At 32.4% G+C, this 16,225-nt stretch overlaps 1 protein-coding gene across 2 annotated transcripts; it reads right to left on the bottom strand.

The window, feature by feature from the left end:
* Nucleotides 1-4,524: 4,524 nt before the first annotated feature.
* On the bottom strand, nucleotides 4,525-14,257 carry LOC113400902 (organic cation transporter protein). 2 transcript variants are annotated; one of them, XM_026640583.2, is made up of 5 exons: nucleotides 13,999-14,257; nucleotides 6,635-7,013; nucleotides 5,755-6,162; nucleotides 5,410-5,650; nucleotides 4,525-5,262 (listed from the first exon to the last, which is right to left on the bottom strand). In XM_026640583.2, coding segments are annotated over exons 1-5 (1,458 nt in total). In that variant the 5' UTR covers nucleotides 14,000-14,257; the 3' UTR covers nucleotides 4,525-4,833. The 2 variants fall into 2 exon arrangements, with proteins under 2 accessions (XP_026496368.2, XP_026496367.2); XM_026640582.2 differs by lacking the exon at nucleotides 13,999-14,257 and adding an exon at nucleotides 7,714-7,771.
* Nucleotides 14,258-16,225: the final 1,968 nt, after the last annotated feature.

Here is a 16,225-nt window from a genome sequence, read left to right as displayed (position 1 = left end):
TCACGCTGCTCTGATTCGATAGTTGGATGTTTACCGTTGAGTTATTGATGAATTATTTATAAACTAGCGACCCACCCTGGCTTCATGTCTTACAACGTTCACAGTTTTTCAGTCATTAGACAATACAAACCGCTATGGCCCTGCGCTTTAAATCTGTAATATCTTTGAAAATATTAATTTAAATTACATGCTGTAAAAGTCCATATTGATCGAAAATTAGCCATTATTTCTCGTAAAAAGCAAAGGAAAAAAATGGTTATTGTGGGTTATCCGTAAGAGATAGACATATACCATTTTTGGAGACCTATTTAAGGTGTACAGTAGTACATTATTTTGATCTATCGCGTAGGGTTTAGCCATCGTTTGCAATGTAACCACAACAAAATGTGTTTACTTACGACATCACTTTAGAAACCCCTAAAATTATCAGTGTTTTTCTACTATATTGTGCATGTATTATACAAATAAACCTTCCTTTTGAATCAATCTATCTATTAAATAAAACGCATCAAAATCCTTTGTGTATTTTTAAAGATTGTGTTCATTCATTCAGATTGAGAGATTCATCAGTGGATTTCTATCCATAATCATCGAATAAGATCCAGGAAGTTATGTTTACTGGGTGATGAATCAAAATCAAAATATTCTTTACAAGTAGGTTCATAAAAGCACTTTTGAATCGTCATGTTGAATGTTGAGTGTTGAAGTAAATGAAAAACTACCTGTTCGGAACGTATTTTATAATCCACATGTGGACGATACTGTTTAGAGTAAATTATCGCCTGATAAAAAGCACAAAAACGTATTAAAAAAATTTAGTTCTACCGGTTGCACTTGGTGACCACACGAAATATTAAGTATATGTTTCGGTTTGAAAGGCGAGTGAGCCAGGGTAGTTACAGGCACAAGGGACATAATTCGCTAGTTCCCAACTGTACTTCGGGTATATGAGGCCCACATAGGTGGGTTGAGCGTCGGGCATCATGGAGGCATGTGTAAGCGATCCTGGGACGTCCCTTGAGGAGACAGAGTGGTCTATAATGGGTATTTCGGTGTACTCAGTACCGGCTAGTTCAAACGTATGGATTTCATGTGAGGGAAACAGGTAAACGAGTTCCCAGCAGAAAAATAGTTATTATATAATAATAAAAGTATGTTTCGTTGCCTTTAAGAATACATTACTTGGAAGAGTCAAAACATTTAAAATTTATCACACGGAAGAAAGTAATCTACACAATCGGCAAGTGCGAGTTTTACTCGCGTTCTGACGGTTTCCTACCACCAGACAGATAGACAAATAGGTACTGATGTAACAACAAAAAAAAAAAATATACAGTTTTTGGTTTTATTCTTACAATATTTTCGGACTATGCCAAATTGCATATTCTAGGGCAAAGGAAAATACCCTATAGGTTTTGATTAACTTTGTGAATGTGTAGGAAACCCATCATAAACGGCCATATCTTTTTTTTTTTTAAGTTTTTCACAGTTCCAAGGATCAAAGACCTCAATAGCGGGTATTAATTTCGTTTTTATACCTCTGTGTATTAATGAGAAAAAAATATCTTAAAGGACAGTCAGACAGACGGACAACGAAGTAAACTTATAAGGGTTCCTTTTTTCCTTCAGAGATACGGAACTATAAAAATTATCTCAGTCAGACAATGATATTATATCTATATCATATATCAACAATGTTATATACATATCAAGATTAATTATTATTGGTATTGGTATTACATATTATTAAGTTATTATATTAAGTTATGTAATAGCAACTTAAACCTCCTCGTCTCTAAACATCCCATTTACTGTGGATATAAAATATTACCCATAGATTTATTTGTTAGGCAATTATAAATATTATTAAAGTGAATAGTACATTATTTATTTACATAATAATTATTATAATTAAGGCCTTTTTTATGTAATAGGTAGTCGAACGTCCATATTAGCTACCTGATGGTAAGTGGTCACCACCGGTATAGACATTGACGCTATACAAAATAATAACCATTCCTTTTACTTTACACCAATACGCCACTAACCTTGGGAGCTAAGATATTATGTACCCTGTGTCTGTAGTTACACTGTCTCACTTTCCTTTTAAACAGGAAAACGACACTAAGTAATGTTGTTTGGCGGTAGAATATCTGATTAATGGGTGGTACCTAAACAGACGGGCACAAGCCCGTTTGTACAAACAAACCCCTGCCAAGTAAGTAAGTGCCTTAATTATATTATACAAAAAAAAATTTATAAATATTTACTGTATAAATCATGACCACGAGGCATGACAAGAATGCTAGCAGCATTTCTCCGTTGAATCGTAATTCCGATCCTTTGGGCAAAAAATGAACCAGCCCTCAGGTCAGGTCACCAGTGGAGCAATAAGGCGAGGTTTTATACATTTTAGTGAAGAGTTAATAACCTTTAATTATCAATTTGAAGTTCTCCTGATCGATTTCGAACTCAGTGGCCCCTTTTAAGGGAGGCTATTTAAGAGCACAACATAGCAAAGTTAGTTAAAACACAACTGCAGAAAGGCACGTGCAGGCACTGTGCTGTAGTGGTGCTTTGATTTGAGCCCACAACTCTGTTTTAAGACCCAAGTGGGCCATTTCCGATCTCATCTTATTTAAATAATTGAGCTTTTGGACTATTAATATCCAAGAATTGTTCCTTACACTTAGTATTTAGGTCGGTCAGTATTCCGTGGTCCTGGGTTCAAAGCTCAGGTTGGTCCGATAAAACATTATTGGGTTTACATTAAGTCTGCTTGTTCGAAATATGTCGTTGGTCTCGAGCTTGAACTGTATCCGGCCGTGTCGTAGTTGCCGTCAAATATGATTATTCATATAATATTATATATCAAATATGATATATTTTCCTGTCCGCTTATTTAAAATAAAAAAAGATAGGGACCGATATACTTTAAATTTATCTATGCTTAACACAAAAAAAAAATCTATATGCGTTAATGCATAATTGCCTCAATATTACAGTTGGCGTTGTGAACAGTTTTGTATATAGACAGTGTAGGAGACTAAGTCATGTGTTGCTGTGACTACGTTAGGGGTTGATGTATATTTCTATTATTATCACAATTTTTTTTAACAACATTTATTAACAATGCCCTAAATTAATTAAGGAATTACTAATATTCCTATTTACCCCTCTTTTTAGATTATCATATGTTAGAAGAGGGGACGACAATAGCCAGTAGGCTATTCGGCTGTCCTTATATAAATCCAGTATAGTATTACTGGATTTATATAAGGACAAATTTACTAATGCTTTTTACAAAAAAAAGTGATATTTCTAACGATGCTAGGATGTGATAACGTTTAACTAAAAACTTGGTACAAATTTCATGTCAAAGTATTCGACAACTTTGGCGTGATATGCATTAAAAAAACAGTAATCATTTTATATAAGTATATAGAAGGAAAAGTAGATTGACTACTTTAATCAGTTCATTAAAATGAATTGTATTTATTATTTTGGCATCATATTATAATAAACAATAGGATCCGTAATAAACATAAAAATAAAGCCGCAGTTTTACAGCTCTTTTATAAACCTCGCTGTGGTTAGGATTCTACATCTATAAAATACTTATATAAAGTTATTTATAAGCGTTAGACGCAATAAGAATTAGTATCAAATGACTTAGTGCTATAGGATTCAATTGAGTATCTTAATAAAAATTAAGAATAGTTAAATGATAAAAAAATAATTATTATATACAATATCTAGGCGGATAAAGGCCCCGTTGAGGGGTTGTGTAGAAAAAAATATTTATATAGGTGCCAATTATATAAATATGTGCATTTTGTAAATTATCGCTGAAAGTTGCTCAACAGCTGAATGCTGAATGATCGAGCAGTACTTAATAAATTAAATTGTTTTTTTTTTTATCAATATAATTGCCCCTAGGGGCCTCTCACTTTAGCCCTTCCGCACCGCACCACCTTGCCCAATGATAACTATGCCACTGGTATAAATAGTTGCTTAATATATTTTAACAGTATAATAAAAGTGTGTTTTGGTGTGTTCGTAACTGGTGGCATTTCATTACGTTTTGCAAAAAAAAACTCATTGACAACTAATTTATATTATAAAATGCGTTATACTTAAATGACATTTCCTATTAATCTTATGAAATTGAGAAATATCTGATCTCTTTTCGAAATAAGTGTGATTGAAGTCAAATGGGAATACCTTTATAAAGAAGGCCTTTATATTTTGCTGTTATAAAAGTAGATGTATACACGTGATTTGTACTGTAAATAAATACAAAGCTAATAAAGCGTCATAACTGTTTACGCGACATACATCCGTCTGAAACAGGTTTTATAGAATGGAAATAACATAACAAAGCATCGTTTTTTGTTACTAATCATAAATGTCCGAATTAAATAACAGTTAATCAGTCAAGATCCCCAAAATAAAATATTATAATTTTTTTTTTTAATATTACGAGACATATTTTAAAAGTGGTTCAATAAAATGAAAAAAATGTTTATTATAAATCTTTAATAAATATTTTATTAATACGTTTACATTTAACACTAATTATCACAGCCTATTTGTATAGACATTGATATAACATTTCAATGGACTTATTTAAAACAATAATAAACAACTTCTGGTACAAAAAAACGTTATTACTGAACACCATAATTCATCTTCAACGCTTTTGATATGTATTTTTGAGAACTTATCCTTAAAACATTTACTTTAAATACTTTCTTTTGTTATACAACTATTCAATAGCCAAAACCAGAATATCTATGTAATATCTGTCAGTCAACTCAACAAGAGAAATGTTTATGCTTCACCTTCTTCTAGCGTGTCCGGCAGTTTCTTTCCACGCGTGTCTGGTAATATAATACAAAGACATGCTCCGATAAGTGGTACGATACCGAATGCCAGTGGAGGCAACCAAGCACTTGTATGAGCCAAGGTAGCCACAAACGGAGCCACCATAGACCCCACTCTAGCGACAGTGGACGAGAGACCAACTCCAGAATTCCTTACAACAGTAGGGAACAATTCTCCTGCGTATAAATAAACAGTTGCAAATGATATACTCATGCCCCATAATCCGACGCAACCGAGGGTCAAGTGACTGGCTGTAGACGTTGGCACGACGGTGATAAGAAGACAACTAAGACCAGTGACGCAGTTCGAGCTCATAAGAGTTATCTTTCTTCCAAGGACCTTGTTAGCGTAAATTGAAATAATTGTACCCGGCACCTAGAAAAAAATAATTTATATTTAAAAAAAATATAAGAAAATTCTGTTGATATTATATTGATATGTGTGTAAACCATAAATGACACATTCGTTAGATATTTTGGATGTACATGATTTTTTTAAAATAAAAAGAAATGTTATAATTACCAATATAGCAGCAGAGATCGCGACATTAGAGAATATGTTTCCCGAGACGTGTCCGATATATTGCGAAACGCCAAAGAAGCAAAATCCACAGACGAACCAATTGAAACAAATGGCGATTGTGCGTGCTCGTAGTCTTGGTGTTCGGAACAGGGCAAGGAAAGAGGCTCGTTCTTGAACACTACTGACTTCAACAACCATCTTTTGGATAGAAGATTCTATATTTTCCGTTGGTCGTCCATTCCTGCGCAATAAAAAGAATTATAATAACAAAAATTGCGATTACATTTAAGCAATGTGATAATTTTTTCAAAAATTATAGATTTAACGGCAAAACAAAACCAATACCTTTTGGCTGCTGTTTTCAAAATTTTGAGTGCATCATCAACTCTTCCAGCGGTCATTAGCCATCTTGGCGATTCGGGAAGTAAAAAATAATAACTTAGGAACAATATAGAAGGCAGTGATATAGCTAGTTGAAACGTGTTCCAGTTTCTTAAAAAGTATCCGAACAGAGGCAGCGTTAAATGTCCGAGATTAAATGGTATTTGATAAATTATGCCAATCATATCTCTGTACTTTGTGCCAATTAATTCCATCGTGAGAACGAAACTTGTGACCATCGTCCCGCCAGTAGCGACAGCCAGTAAGAATCGTAGCGAAGTGAACATGTACCAATTCACTGAATAAGCTGTTGTTACACCTGCTAAGAGCTGGAGAAATACGGCTGCCAAAAAGGGATTTCTTCTCCCAAACCTGAAACATAATATAACTCTGTGAGGTTTCATAATTATCGCGTAAACTTCAATCTTTCGTTCTGATATAAGATCACTATGATTACCAAGTCTTCATATTCTAAGGTTATCGTTTTTATAAAAGTCAATACGTATTAAGTGTAAACAAAATACACGCACTGTTTATAATATATCAATTACTCATAATACGTTTAGAATAAACTGGTTCTCATGATGTAATTCGATATTTCTTGTTATATATTTTAATAACACGGTATATCTTTTATGTAACTTCCCTGATAATACTTAAACATGAGTTGCTTTACATGCAGGCAATTGGGGCAGTATCCTATTGAATGACATTTGTTAAAGTACTCTCATCCGGGTCCCAAGTGACTTCGGCTTGGGAACTTGCGCCGGATGCGCCAATTTAGTTAAGATTGAACCCAGCAACCAACGATATCTTTACAAAATTGTTTATAAAGTATACCAACCTGTCGGAAAGATGTCCGAACACCATATTGCCAACAAGAATTCCAAGCATAAATATCGTTTGTGTAAGGTTTTTAAGCCACGCTCTGTCGCAGATAAGATCCCATTGTGATATGATTGTGTCACCAAATACACTGTGGTCGTATTTGTATTTGGTGCAATTAGTGAAACATTGGTTGTCAAATGTATCATTATTAGAGCAAGTGTAGCCCATTGGAGGTGCAAGGAATATAATACTCATTTGATGCCAGGCAACGGGGAATTTGACGAGGAATACGACGAAACATATCCATAATTGCCATTTGCCGATTGCTCCTATAGCCTTGGTCATCGGGTCTACATCCTTCTGACTTTCAGCATCTTTTGTCTCATTCTCCAACACTGTAATTAACGAAAACAAATGTCAAAATAAACTTTTTATTAATTGTCATATTTTTAACTATAATTTATTAAATCATTTAGGACATGCAAATTCAAATTAATATGTATCATATACACAAATATAATAAAATGGATTTGTTTTTATTTAAATAAAATCAAATAAAGAATAAATATCATGTTTTTTTGTTACATATGCTTGTTTTATTTTTTTTTATCTTATTTACATCAGAGTTACATCAAGTTATGACGTCAGATTTACACCAAGGAGGTACGTAAAATGCGTAAAATGTGTGGTTGTCCGTGACTTTTTTTAAAACATAAATTAAGATAAGGTCAAATTTTGTGATCTCAATCTAATTAACTTGATTTAGTCGTAATAATATGTTGCTGAATAGCAATATCATTTTCGTGTTCTTAACAACAAAACGAACACTGGCAGATTTAGATTAATAAGTACATCTTATACTAAAAACAAAACCGTTATTAAAATACAATTATTTTTTCAAAGCAGTTTTATTCCTGATTTATTTTTGTTATTATTCATATTTATTTATCTATTATTTGTTTCTATTTATATTAGTGTGTACACGTAAATTAATATTTTTCTTCGAAAATGAGAAGTAATGTAGTTATTTTCATTGAAAAAATTGTCTTTACTTAAATCAAAAGCTTTTATTATTTTTATTCACTGATAACTCACCTAATTTCTCTACAACACTTAACTTTTCTTCCTTATTAGACATAACAGGTGTCTTTTACAGATTTTTTTATAAATAACTGGCACAAAATATAGCTTTTAAAATTAGAACAACTACGCAGCAAAAGCGATATTTACAACAGTCGGACGTCGAATGAATTAAGAATGTTTCGGAAATCGGAGGCGCATAGAATTAAAGGCCAAATTTTAATCGACGAAAAGCTTACTCTTCAAACGGAGATATTCAATTCCTTCGTAACCATAAAATACAAGAGAAATCAGCAGCATTCTTGCATAAAAATTATATATATTTTAATAATAATTCTATTAAAATCAACTTGTTTTTTATTCGTTTCTAGCTTTAGAAAGAAGATTTTGCTGTATAGTTAATAACTATCCGTTCCGTTTACGCACAGATAGAATAGAAGTCTACATAAAACATTAATATCGTAATAGGTACTAACTCTTATACAATAACTCACTAGGCAAGATATTTCAGTCAATTTACATAAACCTAATCAATTACAAACCCAAACCTTCCTCAATAACTCTGTCCATTAGTGAAAACCTGTTCTGTAGTTTGACAGACGCGATACTATTTGTTTATGATGATATGTTTTTTTTTTCCCCTGCGTATGTGTTAAATTTTTTTTAGTTTAATTTTTGTCTTACACGTGTTGATCATATTTGCATATATTAAATTTATTTAACTGCAAATACTCGTTTGCGTCTTTGTAATGCAACCGTAAAAACCGCAAACGATGCTTGCGCTAAGGAATATTTGTAATAATCTATATTTTATGGTCATTTTCAAGTAATATTATTTATAGCGTTGCCTGGACTAGTCTCAGTCGGTAATAAGTTAAAAGAATAATTCATTTATAAGGTACTCAAAGACACATTGGTTTATAGATGTAAGAATCCATGTCTTCTAATTTTAAATAATTTGGACAATTTAATTTTGCAAGTTTGAAGTTCAAAGAGTATGAATCAGACTGATTAGATAGTCGAATTCAAACCGTTTGGAGATAAATATTTTTTAAAGGTTGAACTATAATTATAAAGGTTAAGTTTTAAATTAAATGTAAACAATACAAGAGATATATATACCTAGAAATTATTAATGAAGTATTTAGGAAATTTAACTAATCGTCTTCGTATTGTAACCAATGTGATTAAAATTTTCCGTTTCGAAATAATTGAAATGTATGGTTTAAAACAGCTATTGAAATTTTGAAGTCTGAATTGGAATTTGTGAAAGAAAATCTAGATATTCTCGTTAACGTGGTCGTAAATGTAAAAAAAAATCAGCCTCATGAAACAATCTTGAATCCCATCTTTGACTAAACTGATTTTATACGGACCTTAGTACACGGGCTTCTGAATACAGTAGGTTATTCAATTTATTTTTAATATTCGCAACTTTGACCAGGTTTCGTAGTCATTTTTCAATTTTTTCCATTCGCGAATATTATGAAGGTACGTATGTACGTATCCTTTGCTTGATCCCAAAATTTAAAGTAAGTTTTTGGTTACTGAATCGGGGCCCTCTTTTTCCCTTCATCTCACTATCGGCTTTCTTGAGTTTTAGATGAAAAAATCTCTCATATTTTTTTGCAAATTATAAATAATATAATCAAATTCGTTTCTGCCGTGTGCATTTTAATCGTTTAGTAACTTAATAATTTTGAAGTAGTATTTATTTGTAGGTTTAAGTGCATGATATATATCAAACTTTCGTGAAAGCGTTATTGATTTAATTACTGTACTGTCATCTCCTATGATACCACACAGCAAATGTTGAAATTATTGTGAAATCGTCATTTTACATCAAATTTAAAGCCACCACAGGTTAGGAATGTAGATTCTACCGATATGAACCAGCAAGACACTTTTTTGCGCAATCGGTTATATAGATAAAATATCAACGATAATTAACTCTTCATACTTTTTACCATCTGTATAATAAGTGAATGGCCTTATTTTCTAAAAATATGACTTAAATTTATTAAATGCCAAAGTTAAAGCTAAATTTGCCATTATATTAATATTAGTTAAATAATTTTTGGTCTTAATAATATTTAGACGCGATTTTAATAAAAATAAAAAATAAAATGAGTTTACAGAATTATCATCGTGTTATAATATTTTATAGGTATAAATTAATAATATAAATGGCGAATATATTTAGGGAAATAAAATATGCTCTTTGCACTCAATTATTGCGAACGGTTTTTCACGAGTATGATAAGACAGTCATGACCTTTCGCCTCGAGATAATAAACACAAAGTTGATACATTGCCAATGCTGTCTACTCGATACGGCGTGGACAACCTTTGTGTACTATCTACACGGGACAAGCCTCCGTCGAAGATAAATACTGTATACTAACGACACGCTTCGACTCCGTGAACTTTTTGAGTCGGAATATCCTTTTTCTTATATTTGAAATTCATCATCATGATTCACTTTCTTTCATTCCGTTTAATTTGTGTTATTATGTTTGATATAAAAGAGTAACTACTATGTTTGCTTTAAATTGCTTAGAAGCCTTTAAATATTATTTATATTGTATAATTTCCTTTCGACTCTTCCTCAGTTACGTTCTTGCATATCCCATACCTGTCGTAGTAAAAGTACGCAGTATTTAACATTTTTTTAAGCGTCAATTTAAATATAATAATGAAAACAGCACCTTTGACGTATTAACAAAAAGATCCAAGAATTCGTATTAGTTTTTCTTACTTCGCTACAACGTTTGGTGCGCTCCGTAAGTTCTGAATTTTGCTTTAAAATCTGAGTATTTACGTATGTACCTACATATATAAAAAAACTTCATTAGTACTGTCCAGTAGTATCCAGGGCAGGATTAACCATGTCGAGGTCTCTTGGCAATTTATTTCTCGAGGACCCTTTTCTGGCTTCCTTAAATAAACTTTTACTACCGAAACGCAATTTTATTCATAATTATGATACAAATGAGAGAAATATTTGGCTTCATTTTTATTAACAATTAATTTCTTAAAGCCTCTCGGATAATCCGGCCCTGTTCTCAATGCAATTTAGTTAATACGGGCAACGAAAACATAATAATGCCGCTTGTAATCACTATAATTGATATTTATTAGGTTAGGTCTTTAATATATTTAGTTTGAAGCATGGAATTGTATTAAGTAAAATCCTAAATGGTCTCTCGACTTATTGGTGGTAATTGTTATGATTACATACAAATAAACTAAATGAGTAATATTGGACAGTGTTACCAGTATATACCATATATTTATGTAACGATAGAAATGTACCCAATGGATTTTCTTATCAGCAACATTTCTGGAACCATACGATTGGTAATTTTATAGTGTTTGGGTATGTGCTTGTTCTGCCTATGATATCTAGGCTTAATGCCTAAGTATTAATTTCTAGGAAAATAAAGATATCTATTCACTAAGACGAGCCCCTCCACTTTAATTATTACTGCGTGTATTAGTATGAGTAAGAGACTCTCGTGCTTGAAGGATGTCGCAGTGTGTGAGAATGAGAAATGAGATTATATTTGTAAGTTTATTTCATTATAAATTAAAACATTTACTTTCAGCGCAATCCCACAGTGAGTAAATAGATCTCTACAAAATGTCGGTCATTTTGTTGTCACGGGATTTTCTTATTAATACGAGGTGATATTTTGCCATGCCAACGGAAAACATTTTGTTTAAACATTCTTAGAATATATATTTTTTTTATATATATAAATAAATGATTTTTGATTTAAAAGAAAAAATATAATTAAAACATTGCATTAATGTGGGCAAGCAATCTGGTGGATTACGAAATATTTTTGTATCGCAAAACTGTATAAAATCCTTTTATTATATGCTGGAGCTTTCCAGTTTCCATACAAAATGAGAAGTCATTGAACTCGTTTCTGAGAAATATTTTATTACCGGTAAATTAGTTAAAAATTGCCAGTTCGCAAGTTAAGGCCAGAGTTCTTACATGGGATGAAAAACGACAAGATTTGTTGTAAGTGCTTTTGTCTTGTGTTGTTTTTTTATTCGTTAATCAAAAATCGAGTTTTAAAAATTATGATTCTTTAAAACATTTTTATTTGTGCTATGCTTTTTAGTTCCACGTGTTAATATTGATCCAATTCCATCAAAACTATTTCTACATTTTGTACACACCATACAACCTAGATAAACTACATGGGGTAGACCTAATCTTTTATAATGTTTACATATTAAATACAATTGTCTTTGCGCGTCGAACGTGAAATTAGACACATGTTCGTGTCTTCATGATGTTTTTCTTCACCGCCGAGCACGAGATGAGTTATAAACACAAATTAAGTACATTAAAATTCAGTAGTGCTTGCCTGAGTTTGAACCCGCAATCATCGGTACTAATACAAAAACCAAATATTTTTTGTTTGAATTTTGGTAACTATTAATTTTGTTGTGTTGTCTTAATAATGTGTTATTATATTTAATGCATTATTATCCTTGTTCAATCATAATTGACGTGGGAACTGCAAACGATTAATCATGACAAAAATAAACAAAACAATCTTTAATTTGGCAGTATTTTACTACAAAAAAATCTTTATCTGAGCGTTCGGTGTCTGGACGTTAAACTGGACGTTAATCTAAAATAAATATTGAATACTTGGCCTAGATAATAAGGGTGATGAAATTGTGTGACCGTTTACATAATGAAAGAAAAACATTAATTATCCAACGTAAAACAAACGTCATGTAGTTATGTACTATATGGGATGTATTATTATTGATATTTAGCCTCCAGGCACAGGAATATGCTTAAAGGAGAATTCAAATATTGATAAAAAATATATATATATTTTAGTAGTCGAGATGGCCCATTGGCTAGATCACGTGAATCTTACCAAAAAATTGCGGTTCACACGGAAGTTTCTATCTAGGCAAGCACGAATGAAATTTTCATGTGATTAATTAGTGTGTTTTTAATTTAGCTCGTGCTCGGCAAGAAGAATATCTTCAGGTGAAATATATCAAACTGTATTGGAGCAGAGTGTTTGGGTTACCATTAACAGAGTAACAAACCCAACTGTGGGCAACTTACTGGGTACTTCAGTTATTTTACTTTATTATATAATGTTTTTAAAATATGACTACGTATTCTATTATGACAAATAATTATATATCGATTTTGGTACCGATGGCTATTCTCAAAGGGGACAAATAACTTCATCTTAAGTGCAACAAGCGCCGGGGTGCAAGCGGTGGTCCCTCTAATAAAGATTTAAATTATCCAATTGCGATAGTCCTAGACTTGACCATCAACGACAATGCGTTCCCAATACCAGCGACCGAGATTACTGCACGCTGGATTAAGACGGGCCTGATGATGGTGAATTCTAAGTGCGTGGGACAAGAGCGAAATCACTGCTGAATTCTAGATTCCGGGCTGATATTTGAACCCAGGACCCCGCGTGACGTTATAAGCCACCCAGTAGACCGACGACGCAGTCAGTATAACAATACATTGCGAGCGTAACAGTATTTTATATTTGTTTTAAATACTTATGGTATAATAAATCAATGATAATATAATTTTTTTTGTTTCCATCAACATTTTTTATAGTAATTTGAACGACGATTAAATTTTGTGAGAATCTTTTTGCTTCACGGATGACGAACGATGTTAAAAATGAATATGTTTTGAAAAGCTACGATGTAATGTTCGAATACTAATTTATGTGTTTCAAGCACTATTAAAAGTACATTTTATTCGTTTTGAAATAATAATTACAGCGGAAAGTCTTGAAATTTAATGTATCATTATCATTATTAAAACACATTAAATGTCAAGAAGTTGACATTCAGCGAGCGGAACTGCGGATATATATTGTGTTTCCGGAGTAGCAAATAGGACGAAATGCGACGGACAAGTGCTTAGAAGTTCACCTTGTTTTAATATATTTAAAGCTAAATATATATATGTTTGAAATACAAATAAATTATCTCTTACTTCCTGTTATATTCCAAAGAAGATTCGTGGATATAACTCAAGAAAGTCGTATTTGAAATAAACCGAGTGAGAAAAGGAGTCCCGAAACTCAGCTCATAGTTCTAACTAGCTAACTATATTTTTAATATATTACTCTTTTATCATAAGCCGACTCGTAAAAAAATAATAAATCTCATGAAGTACTAAATATGCTTAATAAAAAAGTATTTGTATGTTTCTAAAATTATAAACAATTCATGATATATATTTTTATTAGAAATATTAGTATAAAATTAACTTACTTTTATGTGATCCTTTTAATTCGTGATAAACACAAAATATAACTTTGTCACATAAAACGGCGAGAAAACGTGTGCCGCAGCTGTTCGGGCTGCGCTCAAACACGTATTGGCTGAGGAACGTTTTATCACTGTATATACGAGGAACGATCCTCTGTGACGAAACTGAGGAAAACCTATCTACCTCGGATAATGTGCACCCACCCGTGGAGATCAAAATCTCAAACGATAATCGCACCTATTGCTGAGACGAAAAGGTCATATATAATGAAACATTAATTATAGAGACTTATATAAAATCGTGCAATTATCGACCTAAGCACAAGTGATTATATCTATCACGTAGGGCAAGTGTATGAACGTCTTTGAAAAATACCATATTTTAAATACAAGTTTTGATACTTACGTGCTGATATAACGCAAAAACGCACGGGATTTTCCCGTCGTATATTGGTAAATACATTTTTTTCATTCTAACATGAAAAACAATTAATAAGTTTCATTTAGATTTAAAAAAAGTCTGGAGATATTATTTATGTCTATTGAAATTATTATAATCGTCGTTATTTTGCGTTGATAGGGCTGGTAGGCTTCGTTTGGGATGGTTGGGTACAATGCACTTAAAAAATATTCTCCAACAAACATCAACACCCCACTCCCATTGTTACGTTCGATTAGTAATGAGCAAGTGTATTTACTGGTGCAAGGTATATAACATCTTAAATACCATTGTTTGGAATCCCATTAATGGGTATATAATAATACTAAAGCCTTTCCGAACAAATTTGAACGTGACTTAAACCGTTTCTCTTTTTATGATTCGGAAATAAAGGCTTTAATTTTAATGGGGAAATAAGTGATTTATTCTCGAAGTACCGGTATACAGTATTTTTATCACTAATGACGTTTTGGTTCTTATTTAGTTACCATTAATTCTATATAATTTTAGTATAGTTTCAGTAGCGATTATTATTACTCCAGCGAAGACTCTTGATATTGAAAAGTCTTTTGGAGTACTGTCAAATATTATACAAACTAACTATATATAGGTATATATAGGAACATATACGTACTATTAGGCGGCTGATTGGCTCGTCTTCTTTTACTAAGATAAAAGTCTGCTTATGGTTTATAATCTAGATTTAGCCTTCCTACCTTATATTTGTCTTATTTAGCTAAGATAACGACTAAAATATCCTCTGAGCTCCTGAATTTATTAATGAAATAGTAAACAGAAAACAATTTTAAGATCACCGCCCGAAATAAACCATACTCATTATGTTAATATTACACTGCGTTACAAACAAATATACACTAGGAAATATAGCCGTATGTTTATTTATGCAAACGTAAACAAAGTGTCAATAATGGTCTGACTGAAAACCGGTATCAAATACTTAATAAGAGTTTAGATTGCTTAAAACTCGATTTTCCTCATAAAGTTCTTAAGGCGTCAACATAATTTTTAAGGCTTTACGCAATTTATTTTATTTTCCTTAAGTTTATCCTTATGCCGTTATATTACGTAATGAATAAGCGTAAGTTTTAATTGATTTGATCTATTAATGTTAGACGGAAAAGTCTATTCCCATCAGACGATGACGTCGTTTATTGACTATTGCGCACAAGTGTGTGCGAAAATACAGGTGCACCCTTTATTCCTTTAGTATCGTAATCTGATGGGACGGCCTATTCGACACCACCGGAGAGTTCACGCAAAGGAGCAACGGCTTTACGTGCTTCCGAGACACAGGAGTATACACACTTCCAACTTCCGGTCATTTACGGAGAATTTTCGATAGAAAAAGTTTTTAATACCTGTACACTTTATTTTCATGTGCTTAATTTGTGTTTATAATTCATCTCGTGCTCGGCGGTGAAGGAAAACATCGTGAGGAAACCTGCATGTCTCTAATTTCAACGAAATTCTGCCACATGTGTATTCCACCAACCCGCATTGGAGCAGCATGGTGGAATATGCTCCAAACCTTCTCCTCAAAAGGGAACAGAGGCCTTAGCCCAGCAGTGGGAAATTTACAGGCTGTTTATGTTATGTATGTATGTTGTAATAACGTCTCAAACCGTATGGTGGTCGGAAAACCAATCAATTAGAAAATGCATCCTTAGCATTGTCATCGACGAGTGGGGCATGAAATAATCGGAATTCTTATTTTATACGTTACAATTACTAAGAGATGTTTTGCGCCGAATCCAAAGAAGCGGGAAAAGG

The sequence above is a fragment of the Vanessa tameamea genome, chromosome 11, assembly GCF_037043105.1.
Source record: "Vanessa tameamea isolate UH-Manoa-2023 chromosome 11, ilVanTame1 primary haplotype, whole genome shotgun sequence".
Lineage (NCBI taxonomy): Eukaryota > Metazoa > Arthropoda > Insecta > Lepidoptera > Nymphalidae > Vanessa > Vanessa tameamea.
The sequence above is the reverse complement of the archived record's forward strand: the minus strand, read 5'-3'. Positions and strand labels throughout refer to the sequence as shown.